At 47.5% G+C, this 19,360-nt stretch overlaps 1 protein-coding gene across 1 annotated transcript; it reads left to right on the top strand.

The window, feature by feature from the left end:
• Positions 1 to 17,218: 17,218 nt before the first annotated feature.
• LOC123595197 (putative claudin-24) lies at positions 17,219 to 17,878 on the top strand. The gene has a single exon (XM_045472574.1). It carries the CDS (start codon positions 17,219 to 17,221, stop codon positions 17,876 to 17,878), a length of 660 nt encoding a protein of 219 aa, XP_045328530.1.
• The last annotated feature ends 1,482 nt before the right edge of the window (positions 17,879 to 19,360 follow it).

Raw genomic sequence — 19,360 nt, 5'->3', positions numbered from 1 at the left:
ACAGAATCCGAGGCGGGCTCCAGGCTCAGAGCTGTCAGCACAGAGCCCGACGCGGGGCTCGAACCCACGGACCGTGAGATCATGACCTGAGCCGAAGTCGGACACCCAACGGACTGAGCCCCCCAGGTGCCCCTTCAGCTCATATTTTTAAAGTTGGACTCATACTATACATGCATTTTCAGTTTTGCTATTCTTTGCTCTGTATTTCCCCAACCTTTCATTATGAAAATTTCCAAATATTCAACAAGGTTGAAAAAAGTTTGCAGCTAACACACAAATACTTACGGCCTAGATTCTACCCGTATTTCCTTTCCCACGTGTCTATCCCCACGCCCATCCCTGTATCCATTGATGAGTCCATCTTATTCTCGCACACGTCTGTAAACACGTCTCTCTGAGTGTGTCAACAAGCAAGCCACGAACTAGTGATCCATGTGTGTTTGTGGTGATCTTCTTTGGGTATAAACTTGACAGAGTGAACGGAACCCTTCTTCGTACGTGTGGATATTGCCCCTTTTTTTCACTTAACTACTTATCATCGATACTTTGCTTAGAATGACGTTGAGTCAACACGTTCATCTAGGAAGCCTGAACAACTTTGCAAGATACGTGCAGGCTTCCCATCTGGGGGGTACGGTGAGAGTGCGTTGCTTTTGTGAAAGGACTTCATTTTTTTTTCCTAATGTTTATCTATTTTTGAGAGAGAGAGAGAGTGGGCATGAGTGGGGGAGGGGTGGGGGGGGCAGAGGATCTGAAGCAGGTTCTGCGTGGACAGCAGTGAGCCGATGTGGGGCTGGAACCCACGAGCTGCGAGATCGTGACCTGAGCCGAAGTCAGAGGCTCAACCGACTGAGCCACCCAGGTGCCCCAACTGTGTTCACTATTTAAAAACCCACAGCAAGAGTGAAATACATCAGGCAGAGAAAGACAGATGTCATAGGTTTTCACTCCTATGTGGAACTTGAGAAACTTAACAGAAGACCATGGGGGAAGGGAAGGGGAAAAAATAGTTACAAATACAGAGGGAGGGAGGGAGGCGAACCATAAGAGACTCTGAAGCACAGAGGACAAACTGGGTGGATGGGGGGTGGGGGAGAGGGGAAAGTGGACGATGGGCATGGGGGGGGGGGACGCTTGTTGGGATGGGCCCCCGGCGTTGTATTCAAGTGCCGAGTCAGGGGAATCTACCCCCCCCCCAAACTAAGAGCGCACTGTTAGCTAACTTGACAACAAATTATATTAAAAAAAACCCAAACCCACAGCAAAATTCCAGCCGCTGGTCCCTACATTCCAGCCGCCAGCATTTGTTGAGGACTCGCGGTGCTTCACATGCCGCCCTAGGCACCGGGAGGCCACCTGCAGTCAAGACTGGAGGTCACAGCACACTGACGAGGGCAGCACTCACGCACGGGCGAGGGGCGGTGAGGGCTTCCGGACCGATGGCCGGATGCCGTGGGCGTGAAAGGCAGGGAGCGGGTGGCGGCAGAGGGGACGCGCCAGGATGTGGGACCCTTCCCCCATTTGGCGCTGGGGAGGGGGCCTCACGGTGGGTTAGCATTTGGGAAAGGTCCTTCCGGCCCCCACTGAGAAGGTGCTTTTGTTACAAGTTTCTGGTGGCCAGGAACGCGATGGAGGTGAGGGAGAGGTGAGCAGGGGAGCTCCGAGGCCCGAGGCCCGGAGCGTCGCTACACCCGGCCTGCCAGAAGCTTCCTACACCTACCTCCAGGCTGTCCTGAGCAAACGTGTCCCGGGAGGAGAAGCTCTCTCAGCGCGGCCCATCTTTCAGCCTTGAGAGGGACCGGGCCCGGACTCGGAAAGAGCTGGGTTCCAATTCTGCCCCCGCCACTTAGGCGTCGTGGGGCCTGGGGCCGACCGCTAAGCCCGTGTGAGCCGGGTGTGCTGCGGGACAGCACCGGCCCGTGGGAAGTGCCCGGGAAGTGGTACTGCTGTCATGGGCGTCATCGGCCTGGCCGTGGGGCCCCAAACCAGGGGAGGGGAGAGCCCGCGTTGGAGAGGCTGAGAAGGCGGGGATGGGGGGCACCGGGGGGCAGCGGCGCCGGTACGGACAGGACAGCCCCCGGGAGCCACGGTCTGCGGAGGGAAGACGTCCGAGGAAGCGGCGGGCCGAGAGGGAAAACACTGCCAGAGGTCGACCGCATGGGTTGGGCTGGGTTTTCGAGAGGGTGGGAGACCGGAGGAAGATGGCTAGGAGGTCGCTGGGCTCACCGCGTCCTGCTGACTGCTTAGATTCCACCCCCACCTGCCTGAATAACCCAGAAAACCATCAGAAGACTAGCAGAACGGAGTCTCCGGAGCCAAGCGCAGACGAGAGGCCCACGGAAGAGGGTTGGAAGGGCGGAGAGGCGGTGCGTGCTACCCGGACTGGCGGGAGGGAGCCGGGGCGGTGGAGGGGCAGCCCAGCCGGCCAGGCAGAGCCCCCGAGTCTGGCCTGCAAAAGCAGAGGGGCCGGACTGCGTGAGTTCTGACAGCCAGCAGGACTTACCATCTGGGATGTTATAAGTCGACAGCTCTGCTCGGAGAGCGGGAGGGCGAGAGGACACCGGGAGGGAGAGGTGTTGAGCCCCGGAAGACAGAGCTCAGCTCGGCGGGGGAACAAAGGCGCTGGCCAGCGCCATCTCCCTCTCCCATCCGCCAGCCGAAATCCCAAAAGGAACCAGTTCCCGCCAGGGAACTTGCTTGCACCGCGCAAACACCCAACGCTGTGCTTCTGCGGATCCATCCCTCTAACGGGTCTGCCTCCCTCCCGTGCCACAGGACCCCTCCCAAAGCGGATCACCAAAGGCAAAGCGAGCTGAGCCTGCCCCTCCCGCCCCCGTGCCCCTTGCAGATCTGCCCCGGCTAATATGCCAGATCCCATCGAAGCAGCACCACAAGCCTGGCAGGGTGCAAGCAGCCCAGACAGAGGCCACCCCACTCCACGGTGAGCTGGGAGAGGGGAAGAGAAGGTACACACCAGGCTGACTGCGGCCCCAGCAGTGGGCTGGGGGCAGACATCGGGTCTGACTGCGGCCCGCCCACCAACGCAAGTTACTCCTGACAGCACGGGGGAAGAGCCCTGCAGTTCCGCGCCACCCCAGGGACTATCCAAAATGACGAAACGGAAGAATTCCCCTCAAAAGAAACTCCGGGAAGTAGCGACAGCTAAACGAATTGATCAAAAACGATTAGGGGCGCCTGGGTGGCTCAGTCGGTTGGGTGGCCGACTTCGGCTCAGGTCATGATCTCGCGGTCCGTGAGTTCGAGCCCCGCGTCGGGCTCTGTGCTGAGAGCTCAGAGCCTGGAGCTTGTTTCGGATTCTGTGTCTCCCTCTCTCTGACCCTCCCCCATTCATGCTCTGTCTCTCTCTCTCTATCTCAAAAATAAATAAACTTTAAAAAAAAAACGATTTAAGCAATATAACAGAACAAGAATTTAGAATAATCGTCATAAAATTAATCGCTGGGCTTGAAAAAAGCATACAGGACAGCAGAGAATCTATTGCTATAGAGCTCAAGGGACTAAGAAACAGTCAGGAGGAGCTAAAAAATGCTATAAATGAGGTGCAAACTAAAAAGGAGGCGACCACCGTCCAGATTGAAGAGGCAGAGGTGAGAATAGGTGAATTAGAAGATAAAATTATGGAAAAAGAGGAAGCTGAGAAAAAGAGAGATAAAAAAATCCAGGAGTGTGAGGGGAGAATTAGAGAACTAAGTGATGCAATGAAACAGAACAATATCCGTATAATAGGAATTCCACAAGAGGAAGAGAGAGAAAGGGGCTGAAGGTGTACTTGAACAAATCATAGCCAAGAACTTCCCTGATCTGGGGAAGGAAAAAGGCATTGAAATCCAAGAGGCACAGAGAACTCCCTTCAGACGTAACTTGATCTTCTGCACAACATGTCATAGTGAAACTGGCAAAATACAAGAATAAAGAGAAAATTCTGAAAGCAGCTAGGGATAAACGTGCTCTAACATATAAAGGGAGACCGATAAGACTCATGATGGATCTCTCTACTGAAACTTGGCAGGCCAGAAAGAATTGGCATGAGATTTTCAGTGTGCTAGACAGAAAAAATATGCAGCCGAGAATCCTTTATCCAGCAAGTCTGTCATTTAGAATAGGAGGAGAGATAAAGGTCTTCCCAAACACACAAAAACTGAAGGAATTCATCACCACTAAACCAGCCCTACAAGAGATCCTAGGGGGGATCCTGTGAGACAAAGTACCAGAGACATCGCTACAAGTATGAAACGTACAGACATCACAATGACTCTAAACCCGTATCTTTCTATCATAACACTGAATGTAAATGGACTAAATGCTCCAACCAAAAGTCATAGGGTATCAGAATGGATAAAAAAAACAAGACCCATCTATTTGCTGTCTACAAGAGACTCATTTTAGACCTGAGGACACCTGCAGATTGAAAGTGAGGGGATGGAGAACTATTTATCATGCTACTGGAACTCAAAAGAAAGCTGGAGTAGCCATACCTATATCAGACAAACTAGACTTTAAATTTAAGGCTGTAACAAGAGATGAAGAAAGGCATTATATAATCATTACAGGGTCTATCCATCAGGAAGAGTTAACAATTATAAATGTCTATGCGCCGAATACAGGAGCCCCCAAATATATAAAACAATCACAAACATAAGCAACCTTATTGATCAGAATGTGGTAATTGCAGGGGACTTTAATACCCCACTTATAGCAATAGATAGATCATCTAGACACAGGATCAATAAAGAAACAAGGGCCCTGAATGATACATTGGATCAGATGGACTTGACAGATATATTTAGAACTCTGCATCCCAAAGCAACAGAAAATACTTTCTTCTCGAGTGCACATGGAACATTCCCCAAGATAGATCACATACTGGGTCACAAAACAGCCCTTCATAAGTATAAAAGAATTGAGATCATACCATGCACACTTTCAGACCACAATGCTATGAAGCTTGAAATCAACCACAGGAAAAAGTCTGGAAAACCTCCAAAAGCATGGAGGTTAAACAAAACCCTACTAAAGAATGAATGGTCAACCAGGCAATTAGAGAAGAAATTAAGAAATATATGGAAACAAATAAAAATGAAAATACAACAATCCAAACGCTTTGGGATGCAGCGAAGTCAGTCCTGAGAGGAAAATACATTGCAATCCAGGCCTATCTCCAGAAACAAGAAAAATCCCAAATACAAAACCTAACAGCACACCTAAAGGAAATAGAAGCAGAACAGCAAAGACACCCCAAACCCAGCAGAAGAAGAGAAATAATAAAGATCAGAGCAGAAATAGACAATATAGAATCTAAAAAAACTGTAGAGCAGATCAATGAAACCAAGAGTTGGTTTTTTGAAAAAATAGACAAAACTGATAAACCTCTAGCCAGACTTCTCAAAAAGAAAAGGGAGATGACCCAAATAGATAAAATCATGAATGAAAACGGAATTATTACAACCAATCCCTCAGAAATACAAGCAACTATCAGGGAATACTATGAAAAATTATATGCCAACAAACTGGAAAACCTGGAAGAAATGGACAAATTCCTAAGCACCCACACACTTCCAAAATTCAAACAGGAAGAAATAGAAAACTTGAACAGACCCAAAACTCGCGAAGAAATTGAATCAGTTATCAAAAATCTCCCACCAAATAAGAGTCCAGGACCAGATGGCTTCCCAGGGGAATTCTACCAGACATTGAAAGCAGAGGTAATACCTATCCTTCTCAAACTATCCCAAAAAATAGAAAGGGAAGGAAAACTCCCAGACTCATTCTATGAAGCCAGTATTACTTTGATTCCTAAACCAGACAGAGACCCAGTAAAAAAAAGAGAACTACAGGCCAATATCCCTGATGAATATGGATGCAAAAATTCTCAATAATATACTAGCAAATCGAATTCAACAGCATATAAAAAGAATTATTCACCACGATCAAGTGGGATTCATTCCTGGGCTGCAAGGCTGGTTCAACATTCGCAAATCAATCAATGTGATACATCATATTAATAAAAGAAAAGATAAGAACCATATGATCCTGTCTATCGATGCAGAAAAAGCATTTGACAAAATTCAGCATCCTTTCTTAATAAAAACCCTCGAGAAAGTCGGGATAGAAGAAACATACTTAAACATCATAAAAGCCATTTATGAAAAGCCCACAGCTAATATCATCCTCAGTGGGGAAAAACTGAGAGCTTTCCCCCTGAGATCAGGAACATGACAGGGATGTCCACTCTCACCACTGTTGTTTAACATAGTGTTGGAAGTGCTAGCATCAGCAATCAGACAACAAAAGGAAATCAAAGGCATCAAAATTGGCAAAGATGAAGTTAAGCTTTCACTTTTTGCAGATGACATGATACTATACATGGAAAATCTGATAGACTCCACCAAAAGTCTGCTAGAACTGATACATGAATTCAGCAAAGTCGCAGGATACAAAATCAATGTACAGAAATCAGTTGCATTCTTATTCACTAATAATGAAGCAACAGAAAGACAAATAAAGAAACGGATTGCACCATTCACAATTGCACCAAGAAGCATAAAATACCTAGGAAGAAACCTAACCAAAGATGTAAAAGATCTGTATGCTGAAAACTATAGAAAGCTTATAAAGGAAATTGAAGAAGATACAAAGAAATGGAAAAACATTCCATGCTCATGGATTAGAAGAATAAATATTGTCAAAATGTCAATACTACCCAAAGCTATCTACACATTCAATGCAATCCCAATCAAAATTGCACCAGCATTCTTCTCAAAGCTAGAACAAGCAATCCTAAAATTCATATGGAACCACAAAAGACCCTGAATAGCCAAAGTAATATTGAAGAAGAAAACCAAAACAGTGGCATCGCAATCCCAGACTTTAGCCTCTACTACAAAGCTGTGATCATCAAGACAGCATGGTATTGGCACAAAACCAGACACATAGACCAATGGAATAGAATAGAAACCCCAGAACTAGACCCACAAAAGTATGGCCAACTAATCTTTGACACAGCAGGAAAGAACATCCAATGGAAAAAAGACAGTCTCTTTAACAAATGGTGCTGGGAGAACTGGACAGCAACATGCAGAAGAATGAAACTAGAACACTTTCTTACACCATTCACAAAAATAAACTCAAAATGGATAAAGGACCTGAATGTGAGACAGGAAACCATCAAAACCCTAGAGGAGAAAGCAGGAAAAAACCTCTCTGACCTCAGCCGCAGCAATTTCTTACTTGACACATCCCCAAAGGCAAGGGAATTAAAAGCAAAAATGAACTATTGGGACCTCATGAAGATAAAAAGTTTCTGCACAGCAAAGGAAACAATCAACAAAACTAAAAGGCAACCAACGGAATGGGAAAAGATATTTGCAAATGACATATCGGACAAAGGGCTAGTATCCAAAATCTATAAAGAGCTCACCAAACTCCACACCCGAAAAACGAATAATCCAGTGAAGAAATGGGCAGAAAACATGAATAGACACTTCTCTAAAGAAGACATCCAGATGGCCAACAGGCATGTGAAAAGATGCTCAACGACGCTCCTCATCAGGCAAATACAAATCAAAACCACACTCAGATATCACCTCCCGCCGGTCAGAGTGGCTAAAATGAACAAATCAGGAGACTACAGATGCTGGCGAGGATGTGGAGAAATGGGAACCCTCTTGCACTGTTGGTGGGAATGCAAACTGGTGCAGCCACTCTGGAAAACAGTGTGGAGGTTCCTCAAAAAATTAAAAACAGACCTACCCTATGACCCAGCAATAGCACTGTTAGGAATTTACCCAAGGGATACAGGAGTGCTGATGCATAGGGGCACTTGTACCCCAATGTTTAGAGCAGCACTCTCAACAGTAGCCAAATTATGGAAAGAGCCTAAATGTCCATCAACTGATGAATGGATAAAGAAATTGTGGTTTATATACACAATGGAATACTACATGGCAATGAGAAAGAACGAAATATGGCCCTTTGTAGCAACGTGGATGGAACTGGAGAGTGTGATGCTAAGTGAAATAAGCCATACAGAGAAAGACAGATACCGTATGGTTTCACTCTTATGTGGATCCTGAGAAACTTAACAGGAACCCATGGGGGAGGGGGAGGAAAAAAGAAAAAAAAAAAAAAAAGAGGTTAGAGTGGGAGAGAGCCAAAGCATAAGAGACTGTTAAAAACTGAGAACAAACTGAGGGTTGATGGGGGTGGGAGGGAGGGGAGGGTGGGGGATGGGTATTGAGGAGGGCACCTTTTGGGATGAGTACTGGGTGTTGTACGGAAACCAATTTGACAATAAATTTCATATTTAAAAAAAAATAGAGAGAGTGGGGGTGTATAGAGCATGAGTAGAATGGCTGATTTCTTTTCCCGCTCTTTTAGGTCTCATTTTAGGTTCTCTGGCTCACTTAGATGGAGCGGAGGAAAAGTGGCCTCCTGGTGTTTGATCGGTGCCACGGAGGGAGTCTGTTGCGACAGGATCCCTTCGTTCCTTCTCTGAGGCCTTGAAGGGAATCTCAGCCTGGTGTGGACTCGGCCCCCGGGGGACAGCTGCGACGTGTGGGGATATTTCGGGATGTCCCGACCAGAGGGTGCTACTGGCCTCTGGTTGGTAGAAGCCAGGGATGCTGTTAAACCCTGTGCCGGCGTGGGACAGCGCCCCGCGCTGCCGCCCCCCTGCCCGAGAGTCTTGTGGCCCCCAGTGTCACCAGCGCAGGGTCGAGCAACCCAGACTCAAGAAACGTTTCTTGGGAACCTACCTCGTGCCCGCATTAGGGGCTGAGAGTGCAGGACTGAGGGGGACGGGGTCAGGCCGTGTAGCCTCTGGAAGACAGTGTGGATTGGCAAGTGACTTCAGCCTGACAGAGGGCCACCAAGGGGAGAGACAGGCCGCCGCAGGGGCCCAGGACAGGGCCTGGAAAGGGCTCTGGGGAGGGTAGATGGGGGGGAAGGAGTAACCATTAGCCGGGGAAGGTCTCCAGGAGAGGAGAGAGAGCTGGCCGACAGACGACGTGGTGGAGGGGACGTGGCTCCTGGGGCAGGGGGGCGGGGGGGGGGGGTGATGGCGGCAAAGCACATGACAGGTGGCGACAGGCCCCAAGGGAGAAGAGATTAAAGAGGCAGCAGCGGCAAGGCGTGGGGCTTGCTGGGAAATAGAGGACAAGCAAGTGTGGTGACTAAAGGGGACGCCCACGCACGTCCCTGGGGCAACACAGGCTGTCGGAGGCTATTGGCGCCACTCACGGCCGGACTTTGAAGATCTTGGCTGACAAATACACCTGAAGCCTTCTACTTCCCGGCCGCTGTGGCCTCGCCGGAGTCTGGGTAGCTGCGAGCACACCATGCCCTTTAGGGGATGTGTCTCTACACTCCAGACAAAAGCGTGGAGGAGAAATCTTGGAAAGTCGCGAGACCCGGCTGTGAACGGGGTTCCGCTAGGACGCTGCGGGACCAGGAACGGGGAAGTTCACGGCTGCCAAGGGTATTCCCCGCAGGACTGTCGGTCGCTGAGCCAGGTGAATTTGGTAGGAATAAGTCAGGAAATGACTTAATTTTCCTCCTCCTACTACGTGGGTAGATGAACCTTGAAAACACGATGTGAAGTGAAAGAGGCCAGATACGCAAGGCCATAAATTATCTGATTTCGTTTGCATGAAATTTCCAGAGCAGGCAAGGGGGACAGAAAGGAGGCCTTGGCTGTCGGGGCCAGAGCAGGAAGGCGAGTGGCTGCTGGGTGGGGTGGGTTTTCTTTTTGTGGGGGTGGGAATGCTCTACAACTGCCCTGATTGGTAGTTGCACACTTCAAATGGGTGCCTTGTACGGTATGTAGATAATAGCTCAATAAAACCTTTCTATTTATCTTCGAGATTCACACCAGGACACCATTAATTTCTGATAAACACTCTTTGTAAAGTAAGGAACAAAAGACGCTTCACTTGATGATATCTATCTTATTTTATTTTAAGTTAATTAATTTATTTTTTTGAGAGAGTGAGCGAGAGCAGGGGAGGGGCAGAGAGAGAAAATTCCAAGCGGGCTCCGCACTGTCAGCGCAGAGCCGGGTACCAAGGCTCAAATTCATGAACCCCAAGATCAAGACCTGAGCCGAATCCAAGAGTTGGACGTTTAACCGACTGAGCCCCCCAGGCGCCCCTGATGATGCCTATTTTATTTTTTTAATTTTTTTTTTTTTTCAACGTTTATTTATTTTTGGGACAGAGAGAGACAAAGCATGAACGGGGGAGGGGCAGAGAGAGAGGGAGACACAGAATCGGAAACAGGCTCCAGGCTCTGAGCCATCAGCCCAGAGCCTGACGCGGGGCTCCAACTCACGGACCGCGAGATCGTGACCTGGCTGAAGTCGGACGCTTAACCGACTGCGCCACCCAGGCGCCCCTGATGATGCCTATTTTAAATGAACATTTAAATCTTTGGTGAAACACGGATGCAGGTTTACCCCCCTTGGGTGAGGTAGGGCTTTTCAGAATCGCCTGTGAGGCTTTTTCCAATGAGGCCTGTTCGGCCTCAGCCCCAGCAAACCACCCCCTCTGCTGTCCCTGCTGTGAATCGCTGCATTAGACCAGTTCCCTGAAAACAAGGAACCAGACTCGAAAACTTGTCATTACCGCTGTTACGTAAGATTGTTCTGGAAGGTCTAGCCTGTCTGACATAAGTCAGGAGACAGAGAAATGAGGTATCATTATCCTAGAGGGGCACATAAGTCATTGTTCGGCTAACTTGATTCTATGCCTTCAAAAGCCCAAGAAAACGCCTGAAAAAGCTATTCCAACCCAGCGGAAACCCCAGTTAGTCGCTGGATACGAACACAAAAATCAACAGCCTTGCTGTGTACGTGCAGTAGTTGCTTGGAAATCAGAATTGAAATGAAGCCCTTTCACAGGAGCGCCTGGGTGGCTCAGTCTGTCGAGTGTCCAACTTCGGCTCAGGTCACGATCTCGCAGGTCGTGGGTCCAAGCCCCGCAGTGGACCGGCTACTTGTCAGCACGGAGCCTACTTTGGACCTTCTGACCCCCCTCCTCCTGCTGCCTTTCTCAGCTTGTGCACTCTCTCAAAAATAAATAAATCTTAAAAAAAAAAAAACAACTTTAAATAGTGAACACAATTAATCTGAATGATCGGGTCTTATTTAACAGCACTTCTTTCAATCTGCTTGATGGCTTTTGAAGAGACACAGTTAAGATTCTGTTCTCATTATTGGCACATCGCCCGCTCTCCCCGCCCCTTAAAAACAACCAGTATAATAGAAGGACAGTGGCTTGGGGGGCACTTGGGTGGCTTGGCTTAGCGGTTAAGCGCCAGACTCTTGATTTCTTCTCAGATCGTGATCTCAGGGTCCGTGAGTTCGAGCCCCACGTGGAGCTCTGCACTGACAGTGCGGAGCCTGCTTGGGATTTTCTCTCTCCCTCTCTCTCTCTGCTCCTCCCCACCTCAAATAAATAAATAAACTTTTTTTTTTTTTTTTTTTTTTAAGAGCAGTTGCTTGGAAACTTGGGCCAAGACAGTCGCAGGTTATGAGTCAGTCTCACAATCTCTGCCACCTTGGAAATAGGAGGGACAGAGTTTGAACTCCACCGCCAGGCTTGTCATTTTCACAGGTCTTCCGTGTGCCAGTGCCCAGTGGGGAGGGAAGGGTCCAGAAGGGTGGAAATGGCCTACAATTGAGGCCTGTGATGTGGTAGGCATTTCATAATCTTTACACATGAGGTAAATTATTGGCCAGCGGAATGTAGATCATAATAGCCCATGATGCACATACATAGTATCAGTCTCCATAAAATTTGTTGTTAATACTGTGTGTCTCTGAATATAAATATCAACCCTATCCAAAGCCCCTTGAGGAATAACGCAGCTGCTTGAGTCATCTGGCTCACGCGCGGCGAGCCAAGGAGACCGCCACAGTGGAAGGAAGGGGCCCCAACTCCAGCTTGCCAGACAAGGGCTCGGAGGGGAACAAAGCAGGAAGGCCTGGGAAGGCCCGGATGCTTGAGGCTTACACACCGAATGACCCCAGAGCCGTTTGACAAGAATCACTGCCAAGGCCTTTGCTTCCTGACCTGACCTTCTCCCATCTCTGAATCTGGATCTGCTCCAGGTTAACATCAGGACAGAAAGACCTGTGAGCTCTTGTCCCCAGGGCGGTGTCTGTGGGGCAGCGTTCCCAGCCAGAAACATCCCCATCCTGATGCAGGTACATGAAGAATCTCCGGAGGGCCTTGTAAACCCACAGCTGATATCATCCTCGATGGGGACAAACTGAGAGCTTTCCCCCTAAGGTCGGGAGTGAGACAAGGAGGTCCTCGCTCGCCACTTTTATTCAACACAGTACTGGAAGTCCTAGCCACAACAGTCAGACAACAAAAAAGAAATAAAAGGCATCCGGACTGGTAATGAAGAAGTAAAACTTTCACTATTTGCAGATGACATGATACTATATTTATAGAAAACCCTAAAGACTCTACCAAAAAACCACTTGAACTAATAAATGAATTCAGGGAGGTCACGGGATACATAATCAATGTACAGAAATCTTTTGCATTTCTATTCACCAATAGTGAAGCAGCAGAAAGAGAAATTAAGAAAATAATCCCATTTACAACTGCGTCAAAGATAATAAAATACCTAGGAATAAACCTCACCAAAGAGGTGAAAGACCTGTGCTCTGCAAACTAGAAAACACTGCTGAAAGAAATTGGCGATGACACAAATGGAAAGATAGTCCATGTTCATGGATCGGAAGAACAAATGTTGTTAAAATGTCTATACTACCCAAAGCACTCAACAGATGTAATGCAATCCCTATCAAAATACCAACAGCATTTTTCACAGAACTAGAACAAACAATCCTAAACTTTGCATGGAACCACACAAGACCCCAAATAGCGAAAGCCACCTTGAAAAAGAAAACCAAAACTGGAGGTATCACAATCCCAGACGTCAAGATATACTGCAAAGCTGTAGTCATCAACACAGCATGGTATGCATACAAAAATAGACACGTAGATCAATAGAACAGAATAAAGAGCCCAAAAATAAACCAACAATTATATAGTCATTAATCTTCAACAAAGGAGGCAATAATATCCAATGGGGAAGAGACAGTGTCTTCAATAAATGGCATTGGGGAAACTGGACAGCTATATGCCAAAGAGTGAAACTGGGCCAGTTTCTAACCATACACAAAAATAAACTCAAAATGGATTGAAGACCTAAATGTGAGACCTGTAACCATAAAAATCCTGGAAGAGAGTACAGGCATTGGCCATAGCGACATTTTTCTAGATATGTCTCCTGAGGGAAGGGAAATAAAAGCAAAAATAAACTATTGGGACTTCATCAAAATAAAACGCTTCTGCACAGTGATGGAAACAATCAACATAACTAAAAGGCAATGTTGAATGGGAGAAGAGATTTGCAAATGATATATCCAATAAAGGGTTAGTATCCAAAATATAGAGAGAACTGACACAACACAACACCCAAAAACCAAATAACCTGATCAAAAAATGGGCAGGAGACATGAACAGACACTTCTCCAAAGAAGCCATCCAGATGGCCAACAGACATATGAAAAGACGCTCAACATCACTCATCATCAGGGAAATGCAAATCAAAACCACAAGGAGATATCACCTCACACCTGTCAGAGTCACTAAAATCAACAACCCAAGAAACAGCAGGTGTTGGCAAGGATGTGGAGAAAGGGAAGCCCTCCTACACTGTTGGTGGGAATGCAAACTGGTGCAGCCACTGTGGAAAACAGTATGGACGTTCCTCAAAATGTCACAAATAGAACTACCCTACAATGCGGGATTTATACTACTAGGTATTTACCCCAAAAATACCCAGAAAAAGTAGAATTCAAAGGGATACATGAACCCTTAAGTCTATTGCAGCATTATTTACAACAGCCAAATTGTGGAAGCAGCCCAAGTGTCCATTGATAGATGGATGGATAAAGAAGATGTGGCATATATACACAACGGAATATTATTCAGCCACAAAAAAGGACGAAATCTTGCCATTTGCAAAAACACGAATGGTGCTACAGAGTATAGCACTAAGTGAAATAAGTCAGTCAGAGGAAGACATACCATATGATTTTACTCATATATGGAATTTAAGAAAACAGACAAGCAAATAAAAAGAAAAGAGAGAGACAGAGAAGCCGAGAAAGAGACGCTTATCTATAGAGAACAAACTGATGGTCACCAGAGGGGAGGTGGGGGGGGGGATGGTGAAGGGGATAAAGACTACACTCATCATGATGAGCACTGAGCAACGTTCAGAAGTGTTGAATCACTATAATCCAACACTGTATGTTAACGACACTGGAATTACAATTAAAAAGAAACTTAATAAAAACAGACAAATGAAAAAAGATTCTATAAATAAAAAAAGGGGACACCTGGGTGGCTTAGTCGTCTGAGCATCTGGCTCTTGATTTCAGCTCAGGTCATGATCTCAGTTTGTGGGATCAAGCCCCATGTCGGGTTCTGTTTTGGAGCCTGCTTGGGGTTTTCTCTCTCTGTCTGTCTCTCTGTCTCTCTCTCTGTTTCTCAAAATCAATAGATAAACATTAAAAAAAAATAGAATCCCTTGGGGCAAGAGACATGGGCGCCCTGCTGGAGATGTGTAGTTATTTTACGATCTGCTCCAAGCAGTGCCCGTCCTGGGCGGGAGGCATTGTTGAGTCATCAGAGATGCAGGGACATCAGCTCGTGGATATTGTTGTCACAATATCCATCTTGGCTGGACCTGTGTTGACACAGTTCCCTCTTACATGAAGCTGATTGCTTCTCTTTAAGAGACAAACATGGGTGTGTTCGAAGGCCTTGCACCGGATCTCAAAAGTCAGGGCTTCCTTAGACTTGTCCCGTAAGAGTAAGAAAACCTGTGTGAGACGTAGGGCTCCATAAAACCATTGAATAAAAATGTCTAAGTAGGAGATTTAAATCTAGGAATTCACCCTAACGTAATAGGCTCTGACCAGCACTGATTATGCTGACGCTAGATCCCTGTTTGGGATTCACCAGAATTAGTCTCTCCGTCCTTGGCATTGGAGTGAAGGCTCAGGGCCTCCTGGCAGATCACAGATACAGTCGTACCTCGTGTGTCCCTTTGGCTGTGGGTGTCCATTCTCTAGATGGTATCGGGGAGCTAGGAATGGGGACTGGGTGTGGGGTAATTACACCCTCCTCTTGGCGAGATGCCACCTCCTCCGCAGGTCAAGACCTCTTCTTTCTTTTCTTCCTTCTACCTCTCGCAGAAAAATGTGTGTGTGTGTGTGTGTGTGTGTGTGTGTGTGTGTGTGTGTGTGATATTCCTTCACGTGCTCACTCTAGAAGCTGGAGAAACAGAAATCTCCTTGATTCTGGTTAATACTGAGTAATGGCCAAGCTGATTATGTCTCTGTACTTTCTTAGACTTCTCATAGACCCATATCTCAAACTGGGACAGAGACGGAATTTTGGGGGTGGATTTATCTTCCACTTGCCAAACATTTACAACAGCACAAAGGAGGGTGGGGCACTCCAAGAGAATATGATGTGTATGCAAGCCCCAAAGGGGGAGAATTTGGAAACCTGAGAGGTTGGGTTCGGCTTCCTGAAGAAGCCCCCCGGGGCAGGCTGAGGGATCCCAACATCATTTTGGACCTAGCAGAGAGACAATGGAAAATTCTCCTTTATCACTGATCATGATGACCCTGAGTGGGAACTGGAGTGACAGATAATAGTCTCTCTCTCTCTCTCTTTTTAGATGGACTTTAATGTTTAGAGCAGTTTCAGGGTCACAGAAAAACAATTTTTGATTTTTTAAAAAATGTTTTTATTTATTTTTGAGAAAGAGAGAGAAAGAGGGAGACACAGAATGTGAAGCAGCCTCCCGGCTCTGAGCTGTCAGCGTAGAGCCCGATGCGGGGCTCAAACTCACAGACTGCGAGACCATGACCTGAGCCGAAGTCGGATGCTTAACCGAGCCAGCCAGGTACCCCAGGGTCACAGCAAAATTGAGGGGAAGGTATACAGATTTCTCTCCTACTCCCTGCACTCATACATGCATAGCCTCCCTCGCTGTTGACCTCTGCCACTAGAGCAGTACTATTTGTTATAGCTGATGAACCTACGTTGACACATTGTTATCACCCAGTCTGCACTTGACATTAAGGTCCCTTCTTGGTGGTGTACATTCTGTGGGTTTGGACAAATGTATAATGGTGAGTAGCCACCATTATAATATCATACAGAATAGTTTCACTGCCCTAAATATACCCTGTGCCCTACCTGTTCATCCCTCCCCCCACCCCCCACCCCGACCCCATATCCTGGCAACCACTGATCTCTTTACTGTCTCCGTAGTTTTGCCAGAATTTTCCAGAATGTCATGTAGTTGGAATCGTATAGTCTGTAGCCTTTTCAGACTGGCTTCTTTCACTTAGTAATATGCATTTAAAGTTTCTCCCTTTGTATTCGTGGCTTGGTAGCTCATTTCTTTTTGGCACTGAATGGTATCCCACGTCTGGATGGACCATTCTGTATCCATTTACCTTCTGGAGGCCATCGTGGTTGCTTCCGAGTTTTGGCAACTATAATAAAGCTGCTGTGGGTTTTCGTGTGGACATACGTTTTCAGCCTCTTTGGGTAAATACCAAGGAGCGCGATTGCTGGACCATGAGAGTCTTTTTTAATTTGGGAAGATCCCCATCTCCTGTTTTAATGGAAGGTGTGGATAATTAGAGGCTTCCTGTGAGGATAGGTTTAGGAATGATGGAACCAGATACCAAACCCTGGAAAAGGTAATGCTAACAGAGAATTCAAAATAGTTCAAAATGATGAAAGATTCCTTGAAAAACCTCGATCAGTGATTCGAATGCTTAAGAACTCCATGCCAAACTGTCTCCTTCTTGAAAATAAGACTGCTGAAATGAATACCTTTCACAACTGGGAAGAATTCTCCCAAGTGCGTATTACCTGACCCAGCCCGCCTGTCCTCCCCCTCGGCCTGGGTCGCCCGGGCTTTTCTGTCGGGCCTATTTTAATGGTAGGTGCCCGTCTGCATTCATGAAGGGTGACCAAGAGCCGCCGCATTCTGATTGGTTAACCAAGGAGTGAGTCATGTTTGCAAAGCCGCCCTGCTCTTAGGTGGAGACGCAGTTTCCCCAGCGGACTCGGGCCTGGCCAGCGAGATGACGAGTGGGGTGCTCCGCCTGGTCAAGAACGCGGGGCTCTTGGGCTCCCTGGCTGGCCAGGTGTGCTCCCTGGTGACGCTCTGCATCCCTCAGTGGCTGACCCTCTCCTCGGGCTTACTGGAGAGTGAGAAGTACACGCTGGGCCTGTGGGAAACGTGTGTGACTCAAGACACGGGTGGCCGTGTGTGCCAGGCCTCTGCCAGCCTGCGGGACCTGGCCTCCGAAATGCTGGTGGCCCGCATCCTCATGTGTGGCGCCTGTGGCGCTGGCTCGCTCGGGCTGGTGGCCGTCCTTCTGGGACTGACATGTGTGAGGAACGGGGGCCACCAGGGAAGCTCTTTGGAGAGAAGCGCGAACGTTGCAGGGGGAGCTCTGTTCTTCCTCGCTGGACTCGCCACTTTGGTGCCCGTGTCCTACATCGCCCGGGTCACCGTGCAGAGGTTCTGGGGCCCTGAGTTCCCAACCGACGTGCCCCGGTGGGACTATGGCAATGCCATGTTCAGCGGCTGGACTGGCGGATTTTTCCTTTTGACCGGAGGCCTTCTTCTGATCGCGTCACAGCTTTGTGCCAACAGATTGGCTGAAAAACCCACCTCTTTTCCTTCAAAACTGGACTTCTCAAGAAAAGTGCCTTTTGCTAAAGTAGACTTTGTTTAAAAATGGGCCACCGACCGGGGCGCCTGGGTGGCTCAGTCGGCCGAGCGTCCAGCTCCTGCTTTCAGCTCGGGTGACGATCTCGCGTTTCGTGAGTTCAAAGCCCGCATCAGGCTTTGCGCTGGCAGCGCGGAGCCTGCTTGGGGTTCGCTCTCCCTCTCCCGCTCCCTCTCCCTCTGCCCCTCCCCCACTCACTCTCTCCTTTAAAAAATGGACCGTTAACCTCAAGCTTTCTGAAGAATGTTTCCAACGCGGCACTGTTTTCCTTGTCTTTCGGAAATTGCACTACTATTTTTTTTTTTATTAAAGTGTAGTTGACACTTCGTTTAATTAGAAGTATCAGAAATCATACTTCTTTCTTTCCTTCTCTCTTCCTCTTTGCTTTCCCACAGTGGATTGACTTCATTTTCATCTGTTGCTGCTCTCGATTAAATACCAGCTGAAAAAGCCTCCTCGAATGGGTGAATTTATACTCCATTTTCCCACTTCAAAGTCAAGTATCACACCCTAGGAAAAGCGGGTGCCTGAAGTTCACATGCTATCGGAAAGGTGGGAGGTGAGAAGGCAATACTGAGAAAGGCGGGCAGCCTCACAACGTTAGGGAAAGGAAGGACAACACACAATGGTGTCCTGTTTGTAGCAGTCCACACAAATTACAGCAAAGTAATCACTAAAGAGTTCATTTTTAAATATATTAATAATTCAGGGGCACCTGGCTGGCTCAGCCAGTGGAACATGCGGCTCTTGATCACGAGGTTGTAAGTTCGCTTGGCTGTAAGTTCACGTTGGCTGTAGAGATGACTTAAAGATAAAATCTTGAAAAAAATAAAATAAAATCTTTAAAAAAAACATTCTAGGGGCGCCTGGGTGGCTCAGTCAGTTGAGCGTCCAACTTCAGCTCAGGTCATGATCTTGCGGTTCACGAGTTCGAGCCCCATGACAGCTCAGAGCCTGGAGCCTCTGCTTCGGATTCTGTGTCTCCCTCTCTCTCTGCTCCTCTCCCACTCGTGCTCTCTCTCTGTCTCTCAAAAATAAATCAAGGTTAAAAAAAATTTTTTTTTTTAATTCTAATAATTCAGCCAGGCGTTCAAAATGACTGACCTTTGGGATCCGGCTGGCAATGTTTCCCAGCGGGGGCTCTGGACTAACAGTGTCAACATTCAGTGGGGACTTGTTAGAAATGCAAATTCTTAACTCCCAAACCAGACCTACTGAATCAGAAATGCTGAGTTGGGGGTCTAGGAAATTGTGTTTTGCACGCCTTCCAGTGAAGTTTCTGATGCCCACTCACGACTGAGAAGCCCCGCTTTGCAGAGACCTGAGGCCTGGCGGGAAGCGGGAACACATCTGGTGTCTGAGGTTGCCTTCAAGAAGGCTAGCAGCCAAGGGATCATCAAATGTGCAGTGAGAACTGTTGGAAACCATCTCTGCTACATCAGTCAGTTTTAGTCAGGAAAATTCTAGATATTCCCAACAGGAACGATC

This window comes from Leopardus geoffroyi, chromosome X, assembly GCF_018350155.1.
Source record: "Leopardus geoffroyi isolate Oge1 chromosome X, O.geoffroyi_Oge1_pat1.0, whole genome shotgun sequence".
Classification (NCBI taxonomy): domain Eukaryota; kingdom Metazoa; phylum Chordata; class Mammalia; order Carnivora; family Felidae; genus Leopardus; species Leopardus geoffroyi.
The sequence above is the reverse complement of the archived record's forward strand: the minus strand, read 5'-3'. Positions and strand labels throughout refer to the sequence as shown.